The 25118-nt window shown below is 48.1% G+C and overlaps 1 protein-coding gene across 11 annotated transcripts in view; it reads left to right on the top strand.

The window, feature by feature from the left end:
* Positions 1-7520: 7520 nt before the first annotated feature.
* VWA2 (von Willebrand factor A domain containing 2) overlaps positions 7521-25118 on the top strand; it is a 75814-nt gene continuing 58216 nt past the window's right edge. For 3 of the 11 annotated variants that reach the window (XR_012905708.1, XR_012905709.1, XM_025190683.2), the window contains exons 1-3: positions 7684-16583; positions 17004-17064; positions 20620-20694. Coding sequence is in view for 8 of the 11 variants with exons in the window: in XM_025190683.2 (XP_025046468.2) it covers positions 16569-16583; positions 17004-17064; positions 20620-20694 (151 nt within the window). In the remaining 3 variants the exon portion in view is untranslated. Of the gene's footprint in view, positions 16584-17003; positions 17065-20619; positions 20695-21704; positions 21923-25118 lie in introns of those variants that run through there. The other 8 variants (XM_075935421.1, XM_075935429.1, XM_075935425.1 and 5 more) reach the window with 8 other exon arrangements.

The raw sequence follows: 25118 nt of genomic DNA, 5'->3' as shown, positions 1-25118 counted from the left end.
TGGCACCGCAAAGCCGCATCCCCCTACCTCAACGGTGCAAAAGCTAAAGCAGCAATGGGAGCCTTCTCAAACGCCGGCACCCCAGGCAGTGCTGTCTCAGCCTCTCTCTCTGCCGCCCGCACAGAGTGCTGAGCCATCGGCGAGAGCTCCCTCGGAGCCGAGCATTACGGCATCCGCACCGCTGTCAAACCACCGTGTGGTGCCAGAGTACACAGCACCGATCCGGTCTACCACGGGCACGGCACCGATCACTGCTGTCTCCGAGTCGCCGGTGCCGAGCAGCACAGCGCCAGCTAGCGCTTCAGCGCACGCCGCAAGAACAGGAGCTCTGAGCCCTGCTCCCTTGACCTCTCCACACCGGAGCTGCACTTGATCCCGTCTCTTCTCCCCGGCACCATCCCCCTCTCCTCTGGTGCCGCGCTCTCCACATCTCTATACCGGATGGCATAGGTCTCCCCATGCTTCTTCCAGACTGCCTTCCCCATTCTTGGCTGCTGGACCCTCTCATCAGAGACGTCGCTACAAAGAGTTCTCTGTGTTTTCTGCTTCTTCCAGAGCATCAGACAGCCGCTCCTGTTCACCTTACTCTCCACACTATTATCGATATCGCGATTGTTCTCACTATCACGACAGACACTCACCGCGACATAGCACATACCACTGCATCAACCGCTATTCCCGAGATTCCCGCAGCGGGTACTCCTACCGATCACGATCCGCCTACGACTATGTCCCACGCAGGCACTCTCCAACTCTGACTCCCCTTACTCCTCCGAATCATTCAGCGTCACCATCTCATCGCTCCATCGGAATCAGAGCATACCCCCTTTGTGGCCCAGCTACCGGGGATCTCTATACCAGATTCATCCCTGCCAGACGACGCAGTCATGCCAGGCGAGGGTTCTCCACCAGATGACCTCCGTCAATTCCAGGAGTTGTTTAAACGAGTAGCGATCACACAGGAGATACCGTTGCAGGAGCTCAAGGACAAGAAACACAAGCTTTTCAGAAACCTCAGCCACGGCATAGGCCGCGCCTGGCTATTCCCCTCGATGAGGGCATCCTGGAGATCGCCGATGAAATATGGCGTGCTCCAGCATTGGCTCTTCCAACTAACAAACAGGTGGACAGGAAATACTTCGTGCCCCCAAAGGGCATGAAATTCCTCTTTGCCCATCCATAACATAATTCCTTAGTCATCGACGCAGTCCAACAGAGGGCTAGAGCCCCACACCTCAAACAACAGGGCTCTGACAAGGACATAAAGAGATTGGACCTTCTGGGCAGAAAGGTCTACACATCAGCAACGCTACTCCTTAGAATTGCCAATTACTCGGCGCATCTATCCAACCATACCTTCAACACTTTTCCCATTTCACCCCCCTCATGGATCATCTTCCAGATTCAAAGAAATCTACCTTGAAATCAGTAATCCAAGAGGGCTACACATCAGCAAGAACGTCCCTCCAAATGGCCATGGACGTCGCTGACACTGCCGCACGTTCTACCGCCACCGCCATCGTTATGCGGAGAGCCTCTTACTTCAAGCGGCGGGAGTTCCAAAGGAGCTCCAGGCCAGAGTTGAGGACTTACTCTTCGACAAAGACAAGCTTTTCGCTGAGAACACAGACACAATCTTATACTCCTCTAAAGACTCCCGAACAACCCTCCGAACACTGGGGATGTACACACCCCTCTTCAGGAGGCACCAGAATTCCCCATACCAATGCAGTTACGACTACTCCTACATTAGACATCAATGGCAGCAGCAACACCAGCAGCAGAGGTCATTTGACAACCAACGCTCGTGCCAGAGACCCCAGCGATGCCGAAACCCAAATGACAGGACGAACATACCTCCCAACAAGCAACAGGTTTGATGCCTTGGTCGGGGACAAGCAGACAGTCATAGGCAGCACCATGAATCGTTCGACCCAACTCTTTCACCACCGTTTGAGGCCCTTTTTCCACCAATGGGCCAAAATCACTACGGACAGATGGGTCCTCGAAATTGTCCAAACTGGCTACCCTATTCCTTTCACATCCATTCCACCCACCACCCCTCCCACCCAGTCCCTTTTCAGGGACCCCTCTCACGAAGCCCTCCAAGCAGAAGTCGACCGCCTTCTTTCTCTGGGTGCCATAGAGTCAGTCCCAAACGAGTTCAGAAACAGGGGCTTCTACTCAAATTACTTCCTCACCCAGAAAAGGTCCGGAGGTTGCGTCCCATCCTAGACCTCCGTCGTTTGAACAAATACCTCAGGAAACAACAATTCAAAATGACCACCTTAGCTGCCATAATCCCTACGTTATATCCACAAGACTGGTTTGTCGCCTTCGACCTCCAGAATGCCTATTTCCATGTCCCGATCCATCCAGCTCACAGGAGGTTCTTATGCTTTGTCATGACAAAGGACTACTTCCAATATAAGGTCCTTCCCTTTGGGCTATCGTCAGCCCCTAGGGTATTTTCAAAGGTCCTATCGGTAGTCACGGCCTTCATCCGATGACAAGCAGTACTCATCTTCCCATGCCTGGACGATTGCCTACTCAAGGGTCCTTCTGCACTCAAGGTTTCTCAGATGGTTCAGCTCACCAGGCAAGCCTTTTAATCCCTCCTCAATGAGCAAAAGTCCATTTTGCACCCCACACAGAACATCGAGTTCATAGTGGCCCGCCTGGACTCACTTGCTGGCAGATCTTTCCTGCCCTTACAAAGGTTTCAGGCTATCCAGGACCTCATGCACACCATCACCGTCAGCCCCACCGTCTCGCTTATGACATGCCTGAGACTGATGGGCCATATGGCTGCCACAACATACATGGTCAAACACACCAGGCTACACCTGCGCGCCCTTCAATACTGGCTGACACTCGTATATGACCACACTAGATACAACCTCCACAGACCAGTAACACCTCCACCCGCCGTTATCCGATCACTCCTGTGGTGGACCAGCCCCAACAATCTCCTATCGGGTATCTTTTCATCAACAAGAACCCCTCCACCAGATCACAACAGATGCCTCTCTATTGGTCTGGGGAGCTCACATGGGCCCCCCCTCAGTGCAGAGCCAATGGTCCCCACAAGAAGCTCATCTACACATAAACCTTTTAGAACTACGTGCCATTTTCAATGCATGCAAGTCCTCCCTCATCCACAATCGAAATACCACAGTGAGGATACTCACGGACAACATCACAGCCATGTATTATGTGAACCGCCAGAGTGGCGCTCGCTCCTGTTCCCTATGCACGGAAGCTATCCGCTTCTGGAACTGGTGCATTCACCACGGAATAACATCTACAGCATCCTACTTACCTGGCACCACAAACGTGACCGCAGATTTCCTAAGCAGGCACTTAGATGTGAAACACAAATGGGAAAAGCACGATGGAGTCTTACTCGAGCTCTTCCGATGCTGGGGAACTCCCCGAGTGGACCTCTTTGCAACCCCCAGCAATACAAAATGCCACATGTACTGCACCAGGTCGGGTCTCGGCCGTGCATCCCTGGGGGATGCCTTTCTCATTACGTGGTGCGGACCCCTCCTCTATGCCTTCCCCCCCATACCGCTGATCCCCAGAGTTCTCCAGAAGCTGAAGGCAGACAAGGCAATGCTAATCCTCATAGCACTGGATTGGCCTTGCCACCATTGGTTTCCCTTCCTCCACCATCTGTCCGCACAGGCACCGATCCGCCTGTCGCCCCTCCCGAATCTCCTGACCCAAGACCGAGGGCGCCTGAAACACCCCCAGATACACACCCTCAACCTGACAGCATGGTTCCTAACTGGTTGACCCCATTCGAATCCCTCTGTTCGGCCCCAGTTCAACACATCCTTATACACAGTAGACGACAAGCCACAAAGAAAACTTACCTTCATAAGTGGCGCAGATTCTCCTCCTGGTGTACCACGAACCACCATGATCCGGCACGTCCGTCGATACCCTCCGTACTGGACTATGTGTTGCACCTAAAAGACAAAGGATTCGCATTAGCGTCCATCAGGGTACACTTGGCAGCGATTTCAGCCTTTACACCATCAGTAGATGGTGTTTCTATCCTCATCCATCCTACTACTAAGAGATTTCTCAAGGGCCTCACCAACATGGCCCCGCCGCATGACCCAGCCCCACCTGGGTGGAACCTGGATGTAGTCCTCGATGCCCTAATAAGGCCACCGTTCGAGCCTCTGGTGACCTTACCCTTGCATCTCCTCACTATGAAAATGATTTTCTTACTTGCCATAACATTAGCACGCAGGGTGGGCGAGCTTTCTGCCATGATGGCTACACCACCATATACAATTTTCCAAAATGATGGGGTAGTGCTGAGACTACACCCAAAATCATCTCCCACTTTCATGTCAATGAACCAGTAATCCTACCAACTTTTTTCCCGAAGCTCCATACTTCACCACGAGAAACGGCCTTACACTCCCTGGACGCCCATCGGGCCTTAGCGTTCTGCATTGACCGCACTAAACCTTTTAGATGTACCGACCATTTATTTGTCTCCCTGGCACATAGGACCAAGGGTCAACGCCTATCTTCCCAGAGGATTTTGAATCTTATAATCTCATGTATAACGCAATCCTACGCAGCAAAACCCCTTCCCGCCCAACCATGTGCCCACTCCACCAGGGCCATGGCGTCCTCAACAGTGTTCCTTAAGGGAGTATCCCTTAAGGATATTTGCAGGACGGCGACCTGGTTGTCACATGAGACCTTTGCGAAACACTACTCTGTCTCTAGGAATTTGTTCACATGGGGCCGTGGCAACTGCAGTGCTCTCCACAGCGGATAAATTGGGACTCCTCCGGCCGTCCTTCCGTTCTGGCAACCACTGCTACGCAGTCACCCATAGTGGAGCACCCACGGGGACATCCCCGAAGAAGAAAGTGAAGTTACTCACCTTCGGTGCAGTAACTGTCATTCTTCGAGGTGGTGTCCCGCAGGTGCTCCACTACCTGCCCTCCTCCCCGCTTTGGAGTCCTCTCTTTCTCTTGTGTCTTACAGACTCCGAGGCAATCTCGAGGAACTGGCGGGAGGCCGGACCACGCGCTAGAGAAAAGAGCGCGAAAGCCGTGAGCCCGCAGCACATGCACGGTCCAGCCGAACACTGCTGCTCACAAGCTTCCATCTGCGGTGCTGGGGCAAGCCCAGCACCCATAGTGGAGCACCCACGGGGACACCACCTCGAAAAATGACAGTTACTGCACCAAAGGTGAGTAACTTCGCTTTTCTTTGCATCTGACTTCACAGACAAGGTCGGCACTAGGCAACACAGTATGGGAAGGAGGTGGACAGCCTTTGGTGAGGAAAGAACAGGTTAGGAACTATTTAGAAAAGCTAAACACACAAATCCATGGGTCCAGATTTAATGCATCTGAGGGTAGTGAGGGAGTTGGCAAATGTCATGGCAGAGCCTTTGGCCATTATCTTTGAAAACTCGAGATCGGGAGAGATCCTGGATGATTGGGAAGAGGCAAATATAGTGCCCATCTTTTAAAAAGGGAAAAAGGACAATCTAGGGAACTACAGACCAGTCAGCCTTACCTCAGTCCCCAGAAAAATCATGGAGGGGATCCTCAAGGAATCCATTTTGAAGCACTTGTGTGCCCTTGTAGCCAAGAAGGCTAATGGCATATTAGGTTGCATTAGAAGGAACATTGCCAGCAGATCTAGAGAAGTGATTATTCCCCTCTATTCGGCTCTGGTGAGGCCACATCTGGAGTATTGTGTCCAGTTCTGGGGGCTCCCCCTATAGAAAGGATGTGGACACATTGGAGAAGGTCCAGCAGAGGGCAACCAAAATTATTAGGGGGCTGGAGCACATGACCTATGAGAAGAGACTGAGGGATTTGGGTTTGTTTAGTCTGCAGAAGAGAAGAGTGAGGGGGGATTTGATAGCAGCCTTCAACTTCCTGAAGGGAGGTTCCAAGGAGGATGGAGAAAGGCTGTTCACAGTAGTGATGGATGGCAGAACAAGGAGCAATGGTCTCAAGTTACAGTGGGGAAGGTCTAGGTTGGATATTAGGAAAAACTATTTCACTAAGAGGGTGGTGAAGCACTGGAATGGGTTACCTGGGAAGGTGGTGGAATCTCCATCCCTAGAGGTTTTTAAGTCTGGCTTGACAAAGCCCTGGCTGGGATGATTTAGTTGGGATTGGTCCTGCCTTGGGTAGGAGCCTGGACTTGATGACCTTCTGAGGTCTCTTCCAGCTCTATGATTGTGTCTGTCCAGTGCTGGATGTGAAGGTGGTTTGTCTCTTTCCTAGTTCCCTAAACTCACTGCTCTCTCAGGATGGTTTCCTGGCTGCTGTTCTCTTCCTGTGGACTTTCCATCCTCCTTGTAAAGGTTTTTTTTTTTTTTTTTTTATTGTGGTCACCCTCAATGAAGTTAATTGGAGGCAGATAACTGCCTTCCCTGAACTCAAAACTTGGGTCATCTGAAGAAGTAGGCTGTGCCCACGAAAGCTCATGATACCATCTACATGTTTTGTTAGTCTATAAAGTGCTACCAGACCATTTGTTGTTTTGTTGCCTTCCCTCTGTCTGGGTTGTAACCTGTTTACAACCTATCCATGACCTGCATGGTACAAACACCTTTTATTCACAGACCTCAAAGTATGTGAGTTTTCACAATTTCTCATGTCCTGTTAATGTAGTTGCAGGTGTGAGGTATAGAGTTTCTCATGGCCTTTTACCTTTTTATGTATGGAGCATTTGAAACTAAAGTCAGTTTTCTCCTCCTTTGTGACATGAGTTTCATCTACAAGGACTGATCTGAGTGTACATATGACTGAAATGGCGCAGGTGGGGACGGAGCTGAGACCCAGGCCTCTTATTACATGCAGCTTTCTTGCCTGCTTCACGCTTCCCTTTTAGCAGCCAGCCACCCTGCAGGGAGCGAGAAGCCTTGTCGCAGAAATTGACAAGACAGCAACCAATCTAAGTTTACAAAATCCTCTACCAGGATGCCCTGTGGTCTAAATTTGCACAGTAACAGCGGAAGAGGATATTGTGAATAGGGCTCATCTGTGGCAATGGTGTTCAGTGAGCTCTGGAATCGGGCTGTTTCTTCAGGGGACCGTAGGACACGCGCAAGCAGCATGCAAAGTAGCTGCAGGCAGCTATGTCAGCGCTGACTCAGAATATAGCACTGATCTGATAAGCTGCGATTCCTTTGATCCCTGGGCCGGTGGGATTGGAAATCATCCATTTTACTGATGCGGGCTAGTGTACTCACATTTTGAATGTGGAGGCATTTGAGACGACAGCCAGCCCGCCCTTTCCGCCCTTCTGGGGTGCAGCTGTTAGCATGCATGAACTCCATGCTTTAGGTACCTGGGTCTGGCTAGTAATGGCTCCCCCTGGAGGGGATTCATTAATTTCAGGGACACCTGCATTTCGAACCACGCTGGACAAAGTCCCTACGGAAGACAGAGCTCAGTCCTGGGCTGGCACCGGAGTGGACATGGAGGGATCTCTTCGTTGCTCAGCGGTGACCTGGCTTTGCTGACGCAGGTTCTAGCCTGACAGAAAAGTCTGGCGAGGGAACTTCTCCCTTCTCCTCCGGCTTGACTCCGGCGCACCACCTGCTCCCGCTGCCTACGCGGCAGCGCCCCCTGCGGCAGGAGAGAGATGCCTGTGGGGAAGGCAGCACCACGCTTCCAGCCCTGAGCTCAGCAGAACCAGCGGCAGCTGCGTTCATCTCCCCTCTCGGGCGGGCCGCTTCGGATCTCAGGCGCTGCCGATTCGCTCCTGCAGGCAGCTTAGCCGTGGGACCCGGCGCACCGCGGGCAAGCGAAGCTGACTCGGTACATTACAAGCGTCTGGCGCTTTCCCGCGGACCTGCACCAGAGCCCGTGTCTGAGCCGAGGTACCGCGCGCTGCAGTCCCCTAGAAAAGTCGGGGGAGGGCTGCTGTTCCCTGCTGAGCTGAGATTGCAAAGTGGAAGGTGAAGCTGGGATCCCTCCGTAAGCAGCTTGGTGCAGCGGCTTGGGTTGGGCAGGCAAAAGACCCAGGAATGGGGCGCGTGGGGACCTTGCCTGCAGAAATCCGGGGAGGGCAGGCAATGAGCGTGGGGGTCTAGACCCAGGGCAGCGTGCCCTATGCAAATCCCTGCCCCATTGTCTGTCTCGGTACCTGTGGGGCCGGGGGGTGAGAGAGAGGTGCCAGCTTCCTGTGCGTGCGCTCGGGGTTAGGAAAAATGGATACCTGCTCTGTAAGGTTAACTGCAGCCTGGTCGGCTTCCCCGCGCACCTGGAGGGAGTCCGGCTGGTTTCGTAACCAGTGAGCGAGCTGGCTCCAAGAGAGGGGGGTGCACACGGCAGAAATATAACCTCCCCCCCTCCCGCAAAGATCGGCTTATCTCCTGTCTTATCTGTTAGTTCTACCGCGCTCCTTGCCCTGGGTTGTGTGCCTATTGTATATACAAATTAAAGTTAGATTTCTGTTCCCTCCTGTAAACCAACACATATGTAATACATAAACCTGCAGCCACTGTTCTGCTCTTATCTAGCTCCGTTTTTCTTCACTTCACGTTATCCACGTGTGCACAGCTCAGCACCCTTCGTTATTTTAGCAAAACTTGCCGATCTAAGTATATTATTGCAAAATTTTGCAAAGCTAAAGAGTCGGCTACATAATGTATCAAACTGGATGGAACTGTGCTCAAGAGCAGATTTTAAAATAACAGAACTTCAGGTAGGAGTGTAATACAATTAGTGGGTAATTTGGTAGCCATAGTTTATAAAGTTCTACAAGTCTGTATTCCCACTTGTAATTTGTCTTGGCATCCTTTACCATCAAGATATGGGTGTAAAGTTAATGGAGCTTCACTGGTTTACACTAGCTAAGGATCTAGCTTGTGATTTTATTTTGAGGGGAGATTTTTATTTGAGGAATTATTCGAATGCTGCTTTTTTCATTTTATTTGTAGCACCCTCGTGTCCAACTCAGTTCTGAAGAAGTAGCCACTGTAACTATTGCTATAGTAAATTAGCCACACTCAACCAGCCAAATAGCCACTTGTGGTTAGTGTGTTGGACACCACAGTTGTAACATGTCTTAAAACTTTATCCACAAAATCAGTACTGAGAGTTGTAGACCATAAAAACAGTCTTGCTGTCTAGGAACACTTATCTGCAACAGAACCAGTGTCTGAGCAGAGGCACCATGTCCTCCCCCACCCCCATAAAAGTGGGGGGAGGGCAGTGGTGCATTGGCAAGGTGGGGGTGCTGCATGCTGCTTCTCTGCAATTGCAAAGTGGAAGGTGAGGCTGGGTTCTTCCCCTGGCACACAGCTGTGTGTAATGGATTGGGCTGGGCAGACAAAAGACCCAGGACTGGGGCATGTCTGCTGGCATCCTGCATGCAAAAACCCAGGGGGAGATGGATATTGTGTCCCTACCCAGAGAAAGTTACAGTCTTAAAGGCAGGAGTTAGAGCAATACAGTACAGGGCACACACGCAGTAATATGGGGTCTCTGTAGGTGGCAGACTTCACGGAACAAATGGATTTAGAGCAGACAATATGTTTGGGCTATGTATGCCTAAATTATATAGCATGTGCAAAATCAGTCAGTGGATGTTTAACAATGTTGTTACAAGTGCACTGCTTAACTGTTGGAAATATAAAGTTGGCTTTCATCTCACGCAGCCGTTAAGCTCCTACTTGACTTAGCTAGAAAGAAATTTGCCTTTGGGCTCACACACTGTCTGAAACTGCAATTTCTACTCTCTCATAATTGCCCACTTAGGTCAATAGGAGTTTTGTACTGGCACAGACCACAAGATTGGATCCCTACCATTGGTTAAGCTCATACTCCATGAGAGCCCTGGTGTGTTAGCATCCTACACCCTCCTGTAACCAGGAGCAGGCCTAGTTAGTGGGTGATGGCATGCAGCTAGATGGGTAAATCGATTCTTGGTGACTTCACGATAGGATAGAATAGGAATTAGAATGGTTCATCTATACTGGCCAGCTGCCTATGGCTAAGCATATTCTATGCCTCAGTGTGTTACATTACTATAGGCCAACTATAGAGCTCTTTCCTGTAAGGATGTGAAGCTTACTAATTAAGGTTAACTGTTGGGGGCTGGAGCAGCTCCCCACCCCGGATGAGCTGCTTCAGCATCCCAGATGGAGCAGCCTTTGTCTGTGGTGAGCCCAGGTGCCCCAGGGCTGCCTGCCCACCCAGCTTTTACTACTTTTAAACTGCAGAGCTTCAGCAGGGGGTAGCTCCCAAACTCAGTGTGAGCTGGGCTTGCTCAGTCTCATTTTGTGCTGGGTCCCCACTGCCAGAGCAGCCTGTGTTCATGGCCAGCCCATGCTGCTTCCATGTACTGGCCCCTGTCTCTTTAGATGCCACAGACCCCCTCATTTTTGCAGATACAGACTAACATGGCTACCCCTCTGAGACTTTGCAGCTGTTTTGTGTCAGCCACAATATTAATAGAATATAGATCAACTGTTTGGTTTTATCTTGAAAGTCAAATTTGTATTTGAAAGAAAACTTCAGTCTACAGAAAATCTGTGCTTTTTGCTTCTCGGGGCTGTTGGGTTACTTCTCATACAGGCTGAATATTGCACCCCTGGAGGGACCAGCATTGTTATATCCCAACCACAGAAGTCTAATGTGGTTTGTTCATAAGATTGTTTGATTAAAACACAATATAATCTTTTTATCTCTCATTCTATAAATAGAACCAGGAGGGTTTGGAAAACCAGCCTGGTAAGCCAGCTCTTTTTGTTGTGAGCCAAGCTAAGAGTAGGTGATAATTAATTATAGCTACTAGCTGGTACTTTCAAATAAGCTTCTTCACATCTCAGCACTGACTCGAGGCTCATATCATAACGTGGCATTTACAATAAAGCAATGAACAATACTAACCATTTTGCTGATACTGTAGTAATGGTGAACTGAGTTATGTGATACCATGGGAAATCATAATAAAATACACACAATAACAACAGTAGTTAATGTAACATACTGCTGATTTTCTTTTAACTGTAAGTTATATTTTCTCCATCTCACAGACACCTGCTCCAGCTAGGCATTCCAGATCAGCATTTTCCCTGGCCTTGGATCCATTTAATTCAGCCAATGATAGCCAGAGTTCAGCTCTGAAGCTTGGAGCTCATTCCCAATCCAAACTGTGTTGATGATTTTGGATCCCTGGTTTGGTTCTGGTTCACTTGTTATAAAAAGCACATATCAATATTTTATATGCAAGGACAGACACCTGGGGGAGTAAAAAAACACGTGACAAATTTGAAGGGCTGGATTTTTCTATAACACTTGTGCACAATTGCAGTCTTGATTGCCATAACTATAAGCACTTGTTGGATATCTCTTTGAAACAATGACCAGTTTTTATTTACTCGTAAAGCATGCATCCCTAGGATTACAGTTTTGAAATCCTGACCATACACCAGGAAAGAAAATCTTTTGGTCTTTGGCTCCCCCCCACCCACTTCCCAAGCCAACATAGCTCCTGAAGTTGTTTGAGTTGACATTGACAAGCCTTTGCTGACAAACTGCTGAGTTCTTCATTTTCTCCATTTCCCAACAAGAAGGCTGGGCACTGGAGAATGACTTCACTTAAACCTGAGGTGAGACAATGTCATTGAAACATCTTTATATCCTCTACTGAACAAATCTGGAGTATCTCCCTAGAATCCCTCCCCCATACAAACACACACCTGTCACATCTGGTAGCAAGTCGGGTCTTGTCCTAGTTTTCAAGCATTGTTCCTAAGTCACGTATGCTTTGGAGTTAACGTGAAGTAATCATGCCCTTGGGGAATAGCAAAAACATAATCTTATCTTCCTGGTATTTACTGGGGTTGGAAGCTATTAAGGGACACTACTTCCTTGGTGAAGTAATGCTTTGTGTTTACTATCTTTTATTGAATCCTACTTTGGACTTGCTAATTTGGCAACATCAGGCTTGTCAGGGAGGATTCCTTAGATGAGCAACTCTCAACCTTTCCAGACTACTGTATCCCTTTCTAGAGTCTGATTTATCTTGCATACCCTAAGGTTTCCCCTCCCCCCACTTAAAAACTACTTGCTTACAAAATCAGACACAAATACAAATGTCACAGCATACTACCCTTGGGAAAAAAATGCTTACTTTCTCATTTTTGCCATATAAGTCAAGGAGGATGTAAATATTGTACTTACCTTTTAATGCATAGTTATAGAGAACGGTATAAACAAGTCCTTGTATGAAATGTTAGTTTGTACTGACATTGCGAGTGTTTTTTATGTAGCTTGTTGTAAAATTAGGCACACATCTAGGTGAGTTGATGTACCCTCTGGAAAATCCCTGCATATCCTTGGTTGAGAACCATGGCATTAGTCCATGTTTGTAAAGCACTCTTAAGTTCGTAAGCCCCACTAGCAAAATGCCAAATATGATTAGCAGAAGGGTACTGTTTACTTTAATTCTGCAGTATCATTTCTCACTCTAGAGCTTCTCTTTCTCTTTCCAGGGATTCCAAAGCACTTTTGCAAACGTTAACTAGGTGCCACGGCTGTGGCTGGCCAAAAATTGCTGTCAAAACTAGGCATGCTACATTCTGGTCACCTTTCTGGGTGGTGATTACTGGATACAGTTAACCAGCAGCCCCCAACTGATGTGGGTAGGGGGCAGCTCCATCCGTGCTGGGCCTATGGTGCAGTGCAGTGGGCCAGTCCAGCTGGAGCAGCCCACTGTAGTCCTTGGGGGGGTAGCTCCCTGGTCCATCATACCTCTCGCTCGCCCGTTTAAGCATTAACTAAGATTTTTACATCCCTAGTCAAAACTGTCTTTTTTAATGGGAAATTTGGGGTGTTGGATTTCTGCAGAAAATCTTGAGGTTTTTTCCCTGTCAAAGACGGAAATTTTTAGTTTTCAGTGTTTTTATTTTTTTTCTCCAAAAGGTCAAGTTTTTTTCTGCATTAGAAAAAAAATCTTTTTCCAACCAGCTGTAGCTCTGCAACGCATAGGAGGGAGTACAGGGTACAGAGAAGATATCAATCACTGAAATGCAGAAAATTCTGGGGTGGCATAGAAAGACGCCAATGTTGAGAGGACATGCAGTTGCTACTAGGGATGTGAAAGGTTAACTGGTTAGCATCACCATTAATAAGTGACACTTACTGCTTCCAATTAACCAATTGGAGCAGCTCCCTACCTGCCGCAGGCAGGGGCTGCGCCATCCGCCCAAAGCAGCACCTGTCTGTGGTAGGGATGTTCAGAAGCACGTAATTCATTAACTGTGTAGTCGACAAAATTTGTTGAGTACACAATTAATCAGTAAGGATTAGCACTGCATCCTGGCTTGTACCGGGTCCTGGGAGCTACCCCCTCTGCAAGGAAAGTATTTTAGGAGCCGGCAGACAGCCTGGTTCAGTCCCTGCTCACGCCAAGTCCCAGCAAGTAGCCCTGCTACGGCTCTGCGTGAGCTGGGTCTCAGACAGGCTGCTTGCCTTCTAGCTCCTAAAATACTTTCCCTGCAGAGCCGCAGTGGGGGTAGCTCCTGAGACCTGACACGAGCAGGGACTGAACCAATTAAACAGGATTTTACATCCCTAATTGCCACATGGGAATTTGGGACCACTAAGCCCACGTCCAGTTGTTTGATAGAATATAACCGGGTGAGTTTGAGCCCTAGTCTACACGACAGATTTTTTGGTATCACTACATTGTTCAGTGGCATGGAGAAAGAGCAATGATGTAGTTATGCTCACCTAATAATTCACTTTTTGCAATACAACTAATAGCTGTACTAGCACCCATTGTACTTGGCGTACAAAAGTGTAGAAGGACACATTTCCTACCCCCTTTAGTTTCAATAAGATGGACCAAGTGAGAGAGGACAAAGGATGGTCTTGTGGACTGGGATGCTAGAAGATTCTGAATTCAGTTCCTGGCTCAGCCAGAGCTTTGTTGCACTAGTGATGGTGGCATCTGAAGCCAACGTGCACCCATCTGTCACGTAAGGTCACAGTCTTGCATTCCCTCTGGCTCTGATATGTGATGGGCTGAAAGCTGATGAATGATAAAACCAACAGATGCTTGACATGCCCTCTGTTTACATTTTTATCTTCATGGGTTAGATATCAGTTTGGAATCTTAACCATTCAACTTGCCTATGACCCCAGCAGGGTGTATACTGTCTTCCCTCCCTCCCTGCTGCTAAGAAGGTAAGACGTGCCACAAAAAGAGCAGTGTTTACAGAAGGAGCTAAATGCCGATGTTAATTTGCTCGAGCAAAAGCAAGTGTCCAGATGAAAATATGTAAAAGCTTTTGCCATCCACTCTGTTCCTGGGACTGAGCTGTTGCATTTGGAGCTGAGTGTAGCTGCAAAACTAAACGGGTAACTGGAACATGACGTACACAGCAGTGGCTGCCTCAGACCTCTGCTACCTGGGTAAGTGCGTTTTTACCCCCTGCATGCAAGAGACCTGCCAGCTGTCCTACATCTGACAGTGCTAGATAATGGCAGTATTTAGCACTGTCCAGGCTGGGACCCTCTTTTCTCTTCTTGTCCTTTTGTGCTGCAGTGTCACTGGGTAGCAAGACACACCCCAAGGGTCTTTCCTACCATCTCCTCTTTCCCTTCTTGTGTTGCAGTGGCCAGCTGGGGGTGCACACCTAGTGCCAGAGAGAGCTGCAAAGAGTCCAGCTCTCTTTGTTCAGGGTCCTCCACATACTGCCTGGATTGTTAGACTCCCTGCCTTGGCAGACTCTCATGAGCAGCAGTACAGGGAGATTTCTCAGTGTCCAAGAATGTGCAGCTTGTCACCGGCTTGTACAATTGATCAAAGGCTTGGAGAGCTTCGGTGAAAGGGTTATTATGAGTTGGACTAAGAAGTGGGGAGGGGGGAACATCCAGGAAGATCCTTTGCCTTCCAGGGTACCGAGTGAGGCTCATTCTTCTCTGCCTCCCCACTGCTGGCCCTTGCCATCCCCATGACGATCAGTTCTGAGGCGAGGAAAAAACCAGCATTCTGGCAGTGGCAAAGGTGAGACTCGGCCCACCGACTGGGGGCGGAGAAGGGACAGTTGCCCTAGGGCCAGGCGTTCTGAAAGGGCCTGGGGCTCTTGTTTGCCCCTGCGCTCTGGGCAGCCCTTAGGGCTGCTGTGGAGACGGGGCATGGCAGGGTGTACTCCAGGCAGTGCTGAGGACGGGGGTGGGTTGCCACAGTCCCCTTCCACCTGAGACCTCACCCCTTCTGGGAGCACAGAGCAGCCCCCTTCTCCCTCCCCCCCCCCATACACAGACCACAGGGGACCAGCGAGGCTGTTGGCTGAGCTCCCCTGGCTGTGATCTTTCTGCTGTGTCTCTCTCATTCTTTCTGTCACCAGCCCAGCCGAGCCCTTTTTAAACCTCATGGTATGTGGCTGTTGGGTAACCCCCCAATAAAATGTGTCCTTTTTTCTCATCACCCGTTGTCCGGGGCATCTCCCGTCACCACTCTTTCCTGCAAGGTATAGTTAATCAGGACAGATCTAATTAACACCGCCCTGCCTTCTGGGACCTTTTTATTGTTGACCGGTCTGTTTTGGAATGCTGTGTAGGGAGGCCGTGACCAGGTCGGGGCATGTGGCACGTGAGGGCTTAGGGTTAGGATTTGCCTTCATAATGAGGTTTGTATGTCTGGAGACTTTAAATCATGGGTGGGGAACATTTTTGCATCCCACAGAAAAATCAGTGGAGGGCCACACACAGCCCTCACTGCCGTGGCCCCTGATTGAGGGGAAAGACATTCCCCACATTCCTCTCATACACTAGAGCCTAGGAGGGCCAAGACTAGTAGATTTTGTGTGCTTCAGCCCCGTGGGGGGAGCTGGAGTGCCAGTGTGGGCTCCCCAGTGCTGGGGGGGAAGCTGTAAACCTCAGGGTCCCAATCCAGGGAAGCCGGAGGCTGCATCTGGCCCCAGGGCCTTCGCTTACTCACCCCTGTTGGTACATGTTAGTGTGGGTTTTGGTTTTGTATTTGCGCCTCCTGGCAAGGAGGATAATAATCATGGGCAGTGGGTATGCTAGGCAGGGAAAGGCATTGCCTTCCCAATCCACCTGCCCAGCCCCACCCATACTCCGCCCCCAGAATGTCTACTGGGGGTGGATATGTTGGGGCTATGTGCCCTCTTCCCTCCCCATTCTCCGGGACCAGGAATGCTGGGGGCAGGGCCTGGGTAGAAGGGGTAGCGCTGGGGATGGGGTTGGGATCCATCCTCTCACAGTCCTACTTTTACCCACTGCCCATGATAATAATCACTCCCTTTGGTTCCTCTAGCTGCGCTCCCACTTCCATATGTAACTCAACCTGAGGAGACATGGGAGAATACTGAGTCTGTCATTTGAATCCTATCAAGTGACATACGTACCTGGCTAAGAGAATCTCTTTAATGGCGCCTGTAAGTTGCAGAATGATAATAGCACTCCTGGAGTACTACTACCTTCCATCCAAGGATCTCGACGACATTGCATGTAGGTGCTGAAGAGTCTAGCTGCAGTATCCTAGGCTATATCTGGGGAAACCGAGGCAGAGAAAAGTGCATGGGTTTACCCAAGGTAATGTAGGATTTTAGGGCCAGATTTCCAAATTGATTTAGGTGCTCGACGATACAGCTTAGGCACTTACTGGGATTTTCAAAAGAACCAAAGCATCCATACCTATGGGTCTTTAGGGCAAACAAACTTTCTCCAGTGATGATGTCTGTTTATCAGAGGGTGGAGATAGATGGCAGGAGAGAGATTGCTTGATCGTTACCTGTTCCGTTCACTCCCTCTGAGGCCACCTGGCATTGGCCACTGTTGGCAGACAGGATACTGGGTTGGATGGACCTTTGGTCTGAGTCCCAGTATGGCTGTTCTTATGATGTTAGACAGTTGGAAAGGAATTGAATATATCTCCCTGATGACTGTTCTAATGCGAGGACTGTATTTCAGGGATTCGATGACAATTAATATTTGTTCCTTTTTAAATTTCAGTTTGTCATCATGAGCCTTTCACTGCCATTTGACTCCATCTGCATTTTCTTCTGTTCTCAAGGTACATTTTATTTTTAGGTTGTCTTTGCATGCCAGTGGGGCTCAGGCACCCCTATGGACATCAGCTGTGGCCATGAGATTGAATTTTGGGCTTTATCGTAACATTGGCAGGCTGTTTGGTTTTTTTTTTAATTGTCCTTGTAAATTTTAAACTTTTAAGAATTTCACCTATATACAGGACGTCTTCAGAGAAGCTAAGAGTTACTTTATATGAAATTTTAGGGCCTGATCCACCACCCATTAGAGTTGATAGAAAGATTCTGTGGGGCCGGACCTTCATAAAACTCCCCAAAACCGGGGTAGCTAAGTGGACAGCACATGAAACAGAGACTGGCAAAGTGAGACTGTGGTGGGATTTCAAAAGCAGTTGCCATCCTGACCTTAATACTGCAGTAGCAATACTACAAAGAAATATTAGGGCCAGGGCCCGGTTCAGACTCTGGGGCCAAATTCTTCCAGTGGTGTAAATACCACTTCCTGGCTTTACACGGGTTAGGATCTGGTGCCAGATTCCAGCAAGTGCTGTGCTATTGAAGTCACTGGAGCAGCACCTGCAGACGCCTGGCCTAGATTAGGCCTTTAATTATTTCAGTTGGCGTTTACACATGAATGCACTTCTTCTTGTGGTTAAATCAGACCAATGGGAGGCTGGTAATGAATTTACAGCCTCTACTGTACATTAGGGCAGCCATGCTGTTAAATGTCACTTGTGCAACATAATTGTCCTCAGCTGGAGCCTCAGAAATGCCGATTTTTAATTAAAATCCAGATATTTAAATTCATATTCCCGTTTGTTCCTGGGGAGAGGTGCTCTTGGTCTTCTGAACCCTTTGTCAGCTGGGCTAGGCAGTTTTCTTTTAGCATCACTTTCAGCACTATAGCTTATTAACCAGTGCACCTAGTAAAAGAAGACATTAGCTAATGACACCTCAGTTGTAGGATCTTCCAGACATAAAGGGGGAAAGGTGATGTATTACTAACCACCCAATCCAGGAGAATCCATCCTGCAATGAGTCTGTCCCATCTCCAGGGAGCAGGATCTGTGTTTTCCAAAGTTCCTGCTGAATCGCTGAGGCAAGAACGCCATAGGGATGTAGCTGGCTTGTTCTTTCCTGTAATGGCCTGTTGCACCTGAGGTGAATATGAGCACAGTGATAACTGTTCCTGTAGCTGGGTTCTGTCTTAACTGTTTCTACAGCTAGACTCAGGAGGAGTGGGGGGACAACTTCCACAGCCCCCCTAGGCAAGGGGTGTGTGAGGAGCAGCTCTGTGCCCCTGGAAGTGGTGGGGCCTCAGGCGGAAGGGGATGGGCCAGGGCAGCCAGCACTCGGCGCTCCCCATCCCTCAGAACCACGCAGAGCATGTGGTGTGGTGCAGCGCTCCAGACAGCGATTCAATGCTCCCAGGGCGCCAACTGCCACCACTACCTCAGTAGCAACAGTGGTGGCTAGGCGCACCAGGCCCCTTTGAATTGCTGGGCCTTAGGGCAACTGCCCCCTTTTCCCTTCTCACTCACTCCTTCTGGCCTGGCTAAGCTCAGTCTCTAGCAGTACTAAAGAGGCAGGCTGGCAGGAATGAGTTACACTCTCAGCATTCCTACTAGGGATGGTAACTGGTTAAAGAGAAGCTATTAAAGTTAGACATTTTAAAATCAGCAGGTCCAGATATATTGCATCCAAGAGTTCTACAAGAGTTGGCTGAGGAGCTCTCTGGGCCATTAGTGCTGGCTTTCAATAACTCTTGGTGCACTGATGAAGTTCCAGAAGAATGGAAGACAACTAATGTTGTGCCATATTTTAAAAATGGAAAGAGGACTGATCCAGGTAGATATAGGTCCATTAGCTTGACATGTATGGCAAAGATAATCGAGCAAATGATATAGGGCTTCATTAATAAAGAACACAGAAGAGTATATTTAGTTAATGCAAATAAATATGGGTTTATGGACAACTGATCCTATTCAACTAACTTGATATCCTTTTAACAAAATTACCAGGTGGGCGATTAAAGGTAATAGTGTCAACATAAGGTACTTAAATGCCTTACAGAAATCTGACTTGGTACCGTATGACACTTTGATGACAAGAACTGGAATAAAATGAACATGACACACATTAAGTGGGTTAAAAACTGTCCAATAGATTTCAATGTAATCATAAATGGAAAATTGTCAGCGAGGGGGATACATTTCCATTTGGGTCCTGGGATCACTTCTTGTGAATCACGAATGATAATGTTTACAGGTGACCCAAAAATTGGGGGAGTAGTAAATATATAAATCTAGGAGCAAAGAGTGTAGGCCACACTTACAGTACAGAGGGTCTGTTTTGGGAAGTAGCGACTCTGGTAGCTTTTGAAGGTTGTGGCGGGTAATCAGCTGAACATGAGTTCCTAGTATGCTGCTGCGGCCAAAAGAGAGAATGTGATCCTGGAATGCATAAAGAAGGGAATCTTGAGCAGGAGAAGTTGGGTTATTTTATCTCTGTATTTGGTAATACTGGTTTAATCTCTGCTGAAATATTCTTTCCAGTTCTGCTGTCTGCAGTTCAACAAAGATATTGACAAATTGCTGAATGTTGAGGGAAGAGCCATGAGAATTATTAAAGACTGGAAAACATGACTTTTCCAGTGGTAGACTTAAAGAATTTAATCTATTTAGCTTAACAAAGAGAAGGTTAAGGGGTGACTTGACTACAAGTACCTCCAGGGAGAACAAATATTTAATAACGGGCTCTTCAGTCTAGCAGAAAGGTACAGCGTGATCCAAAGGCTGGGAATTTAAGTTTGGAAATAATGTATGCATATTTAACAGTGCAAATAGTTAACCTTTGGAACAATATACCAAAGATCATGGTGAATTCTTCATCACTGTCCATTTTTAAATCAAGACTGGATGTTTTTGTGAAAGATCTGCTCTAGGAATTGTTTTGGGGGAAGTTCTATGACCTATGCGTCAGGAGTTCAGATGCAATGATCATAATGGTCCCTTCTGGCCTTTGAATATATGAATCTATAAATCAAAGCCTAGAAATTCACCAAATGTGAGGTGTGGTAGCAGTCAGCAAAGTGGCACTGTATGCTGGCATATTGGAATAACGCATTTCAGCTGTGTCTTTTTCTTCATAATCATATCTGCTAATGCTAAAAAAAACCCACCCCAAAACCCTGTTTGATTAGTGAGTTAGATCTGGAGCAACCACCTGGATCTAGTTATGCTCCTTCCGCAGAATGGAGTTCTCATGGTCTCGGTATCTTCAGTGTTCCTGTTGAGGATACAGAGATCAAACCACTGTGTTAATTTCAGGTACTAGTCTGAGTTGGCAACCCGAGCATTTAGAAAATATTTTGAGTTGTCAGCTTGGCACATTTAACAGAGTAAATGAGAACTCCAGCAAACATTGTTTCTGCAAATTCTTTACTGCTGCTCCTACCTACCCACTTTAATTACATCTTAGTCCGTGTCTGTGGCATTCGCATGAATGAATGCCCTGTAGGCATGTTTTTAAATAGTTTAGAAACAGTCCGATTGATGGGTTAATATATATTAATTCCACAGTGCTGCTCACATGGGGTCTACAAGAACTTCATGCCAACCAGGAGACAATTGTCAAGATATCAGCTGCTGGCCAATGTAAGTTTGTTTTTATAAACTAGAAATTGCGATTCGTAAGAATAGCAAGTCCAGAATTCTTGTCCTCATCTTCCAAGCTTTGCCTAGCTCTGCTGCTGCTTCCTACATCACCTCTCACCCTGCTAACTCCCCTCCCACTAATGGATCCTTACATCAGTGGCCCATGCCAGGAAACCTCCCCTCCCCTAGTCTATGTTCCACGCATTCTCAATCTATTCCTTCAGATTCTACCTCAAGATTCGTTTGTTTTAGTTGGCTTCTGTTCCACCACGGCAGCCTTCTTGCCTAAAAGTATTCCCTCAGATCTCAGTATATTTCAGCATATTAACCCTTTAATCCCCACTTAAGTTAGTTGGTTCCTCTGTTAAACACATGATATTCTGCCCCAAGACGGTCTTGTGGTTTGAGGTTCTGTACAGAGACTCAAAGGCCTGAAGTCATTTCTTCCCCAAAATTCCTGGGTGATCTCTGGTAAATCACTTCATCTCTTTCCCCCTCAGTTCCCTGTGTGTAGAAATACTTTCCTACAGAGTGAGGTGTCTTGAGGGTGTTATTTGTCAGGCTGTGGTGATGAGGATCATATTAAACACCTCGATAATCAGAAGTGTATGTAACAAAAATATACTGCATGATCTTTTACTGTGATCTTCATTTCCCAAGTCCATTGTCTAACTTGTGTAAGCTCCCGGGCTAGGTTTTCGACTTGTCTGTAACACTTAATTCATCCTTACTGTATTATACACTTTAAAATGATAGAACTGATGCTTCCTTCTCGTTCTTTGGTAATTTGGTAATTACATTCATTTTAAGTCTCTAATGGATGTAGAAACACCCGCTTGAATTACATCTTAGTTGGTGTCTGTGGCATTAGCATGTATGAATGGCTTGCTGATGTGTTTTAAAATAGTTTAAAAACAATCGGATTGGTTGGTTAATGTATATTTGATCCCACAGTGAATGGTGTTCCAAGATGTTACCTCATAGATCTCCTGTCCATATCTGTTGTTTAGGTTATGGAGCAGCCAGTGGCATTAATGTGGCTGCTGAAGTTCTTAGCAGTGTTCTGCAAGGCTCAGTACTGTAGCGTCCTGGGAAGATCTCTTCCCATGCCTTTGTCCAACAAGACAGAAGAATCATCAAAGATGTGATGCAGACTTCAGGCCATGTTTAATCTGTGCTGTGTGAATGCTCCTTCAGCCAACGAAGTTCATAGTTGCGTACCTCTCTGGTGGGTCTCGCTGCTTTGATTTCAAACATAGAGGCAGAGTTGCTGCAGTGCAAACAGCACTGCAAGTTGAACCTCTCTAGTCCGGCATTCCCTGGTCTGGCAACATCAGTGGTCCAAAATGATGTTAGTTAGCCAGATCTCCACTTATCATGGGTGTGGCCAAGTTTCCTTCAGTCCCATAAAGTTTGTTTATAGCTACCGGTCGTGGCTCTGTGTTCTGTGCTGTAATTTAGCTTTAATTTACCCCTAAATGTCTTCTAAGAGCCCAACAAGCAGTGGAAGTGTTGGTAATGCCGCTAGACAATATTGATCTCCTGTTGTCTAGCAAATTCTCTGGTTTCGAGCTGGTCAGGCCCCGAGGATTCCGGACTGGAGAGGTTCAACCTGTAGCAACAAGGCCCTATTTGCTTGCTATAGCTTCACTGTGTTGTGGAAACGTTGGCTTAATTTGGTATTCCAGCTGACTGAGGAGTGGAATGGATTTGGAAAGCACAGGACTCCTGAAAGAAGGAGGTTACGATACAACAAAGCCCGGTGACCCAGAACGGAATGCTTGAAAACTTTCAATCCCTTCTAATCTGGCATTAGAAAGTGCATTTCTAATTAGATTTTCTCATTGCTAGGAATGAAAACATTGTGATGATAAAATGTGTGTGGGAGGAGAAGTGATTGCTGGGAGGAGAGGGGCACTGGCCACAAATACTTGTTTGTAGCTGGACCATTTAAAAAAACCCTTAGCTATAGATGGAACACTCTTTTCTTTACACCACCTCCTGTGTTTTCTGCTTCCTGCTTTCTGACAGTGCATCGCAGTTTCCTTCAGAGCTGGTCTTACAAAATGCTGCCGGGGTCCTTAACAAATGCTCTGAGCGTTTCACTGACTTTTTTTTTCCTCAGACACGTTTTTTTTCCTCTTAATTTCTCCCGGTGTTACCTGGCAGTGGAGCATCGTCTAGCACAGTGTACGGATGTGAACATGTGATTATGTGGCTTATCGTATAGTCAATACAATTTGCATCGACTATACGATTAGTCTATAAACAGTCCTGGCTCGAGCTGGCTCCAGAGCCACTTGGGCTGCGGCTCTGCATTTTAAATGTAGCAAGAGCCGCTGGGCTCTTAATACATTTAAAATGCAGAGGCGCAGCGATCAGCACGAGGCAGGACTGCTGAGTCCAGCACCCCCTGTTCATGGCAGACAGCCCAGGCTGCCAGAGCAGCCCCTGTTTGCGGTGGCCAGTGCCGGCCACAAACAGAGACTTCTCCGGCGCCAGCCCCTGTTCATGGCAGCCAGGACTGGCCCCTGCAAACAGGAGTTGCTTGGTGGCAACAGCCCCTGTCTATGGGGGGGCTCAGTTCCCCACTGTGACTCCTGCAGACTGGGGCTGCTTTGCAGTAGGGTCCCCAATTCCCCTCTCCCCCCCCACCTCTGAAAGGAAGCAGGAGGTGGCACCCCGGAGACTGCTGGGGGAAACCGGCTTTTAAGCAAGCTCCCCCCAGCTCCAGCTCCTGGTCCTCTCCCCCTGGTGCCTCTCATAGAGGCAGCAAGGGGGGCATGGTGCCGCAGAGAACACGGGGAGCCCCACAGGGCTCGTGTACATTTCAAAAGCAGAAGCGCCTGCAGTGGGAACCAGCAGGAACAGGGACTGCTTCAGTTCCTGCTTGTGCTGTTTCCCCGCTGTGCCTCTGCCTCCCCTGCCCCCCGCAGAGACGGTGCTGCGGGGAACTAGCTTTACTGGTTCCCCCCAGCATCGGCTCCTGCGCTCTCCCCGTTGCTGCCTCTTTCTGATAGAGAAAGCAAAGTGGGCCGGGGGGGGGGGGGGGTCTAGTTGAGTTGAGTATCCGATAAGCAAATGCTTATCGGATAGTCAGCTAGTCACTTCCATCCCTAGTACTGTACAGCGGTTCCTAAACTTCATTGCACCTTTTCTCAAAAATTGCTACATGACCCAGGAAGGGAGACTGAAGCCTGAGTCCCCTGGGGCTCCACTACCTGGATGGCGAGTGTGTGTAGGGGGGTCAAAGCCAGAGCCCCACCACCCCTGGAGCAAGGGGACCAAAGCTGAAGCCCAAGGCAGGAGGCCTGTAACCTGAGCCCCGCCACCCAGTATGGAAACCCTCAAGCTTTAGTTTTGGCCCTGAGCCCCAGGGCCAATTTACCAGTTAACCAGTTAAATCCCTAGCCACTGCCAGGAACCCGCATCCTGTGGCATCGGGAGCTGCTGGGAGGTGCCTACTGGTTTTCCATCCATTTCTCTGCAGCCACTACACAGCCATCATTCCTTAAGATAATTCCGGCTTTGAGGAGTGAGATTTCTGAGGTTCCTTCCAAACCAGCGACCCCTCTGCAATAGTGTGAGGCTCTGCTTTGTGAGCTGAATGCCATGCTTGTGACAAGCTGCTGAAAAAGTGTAATAATTTGTGGCCGCTCTGCCAACATCGGGCAGGGGGCGGCTCCTCTTTCCTGTGATCCAGCTCTTTCCCAAATTCCAGGGAAGCATTTTGGATTGAGTGTCTGCAGAGACTGAAACAGGAGTCTCAGTGCAATCTTTGTCCGTGAAAACCATCGGCTTCCACCTTGATGCAGCAACGACTAATTAGGGAGCAAACATGTTCACACATGCCTAGGTGATACCAGGACACCGTGTCAGTGCAGCTTGAGGCTAGGATAATACACTGGCCTTGCTGAAACCTGTCTCTCAAAGCCTCCCAGCAGATCAGCTAGTTTGTGGTTTTAAAATAATGTGTTTGAAAAAAGGCTTTTCTGCTTTCTTCTTGGACAAAACGTGTCTGACACAGTTGGTCATTAGATAGGTTGCAAGTTCTGACTGGGGGGGAAGGGTGTGTCATGTTTATTGGATTCTAAAGATCACTGTTGCATCCATGGGGGAGGGGGGGTGTTTGCCCCAAAGCCTGTACAAAGGGGGCCATGTGAGGTGTTAAATACAAGCTTGTGTTTTACTGATTCTGTATATGCTATTCATGTGCTTGTATGATATCTGTATGTGGAGTTATAAATATGGAATCTGTGCATATGCTGGAAAATTCTCTGAGCGAAGAGCCTGTATCAAGAACTGGGTGATTCGATGCATGTGATGTATTCTCCTTGACAACCTTACTCTCATGCTTTTCTTTCTTTTAGTAATAAACCTTTAGGTTGTAGATTCTAAAGGATTAGCCCAATGTCATCTTGTGG

Source organism: Pelodiscus sinensis, chromosome 8 (genome assembly GCF_049634645.1).
Source record: "Pelodiscus sinensis isolate JC-2024 chromosome 8, ASM4963464v1, whole genome shotgun sequence".
NCBI classification, from domain to species: Eukaryota; Metazoa; Chordata; order Testudines; family Trionychidae; genus Pelodiscus; species Pelodiscus sinensis.
This window is presented reverse-complemented; position numbering and strand designations above follow the sequence as displayed.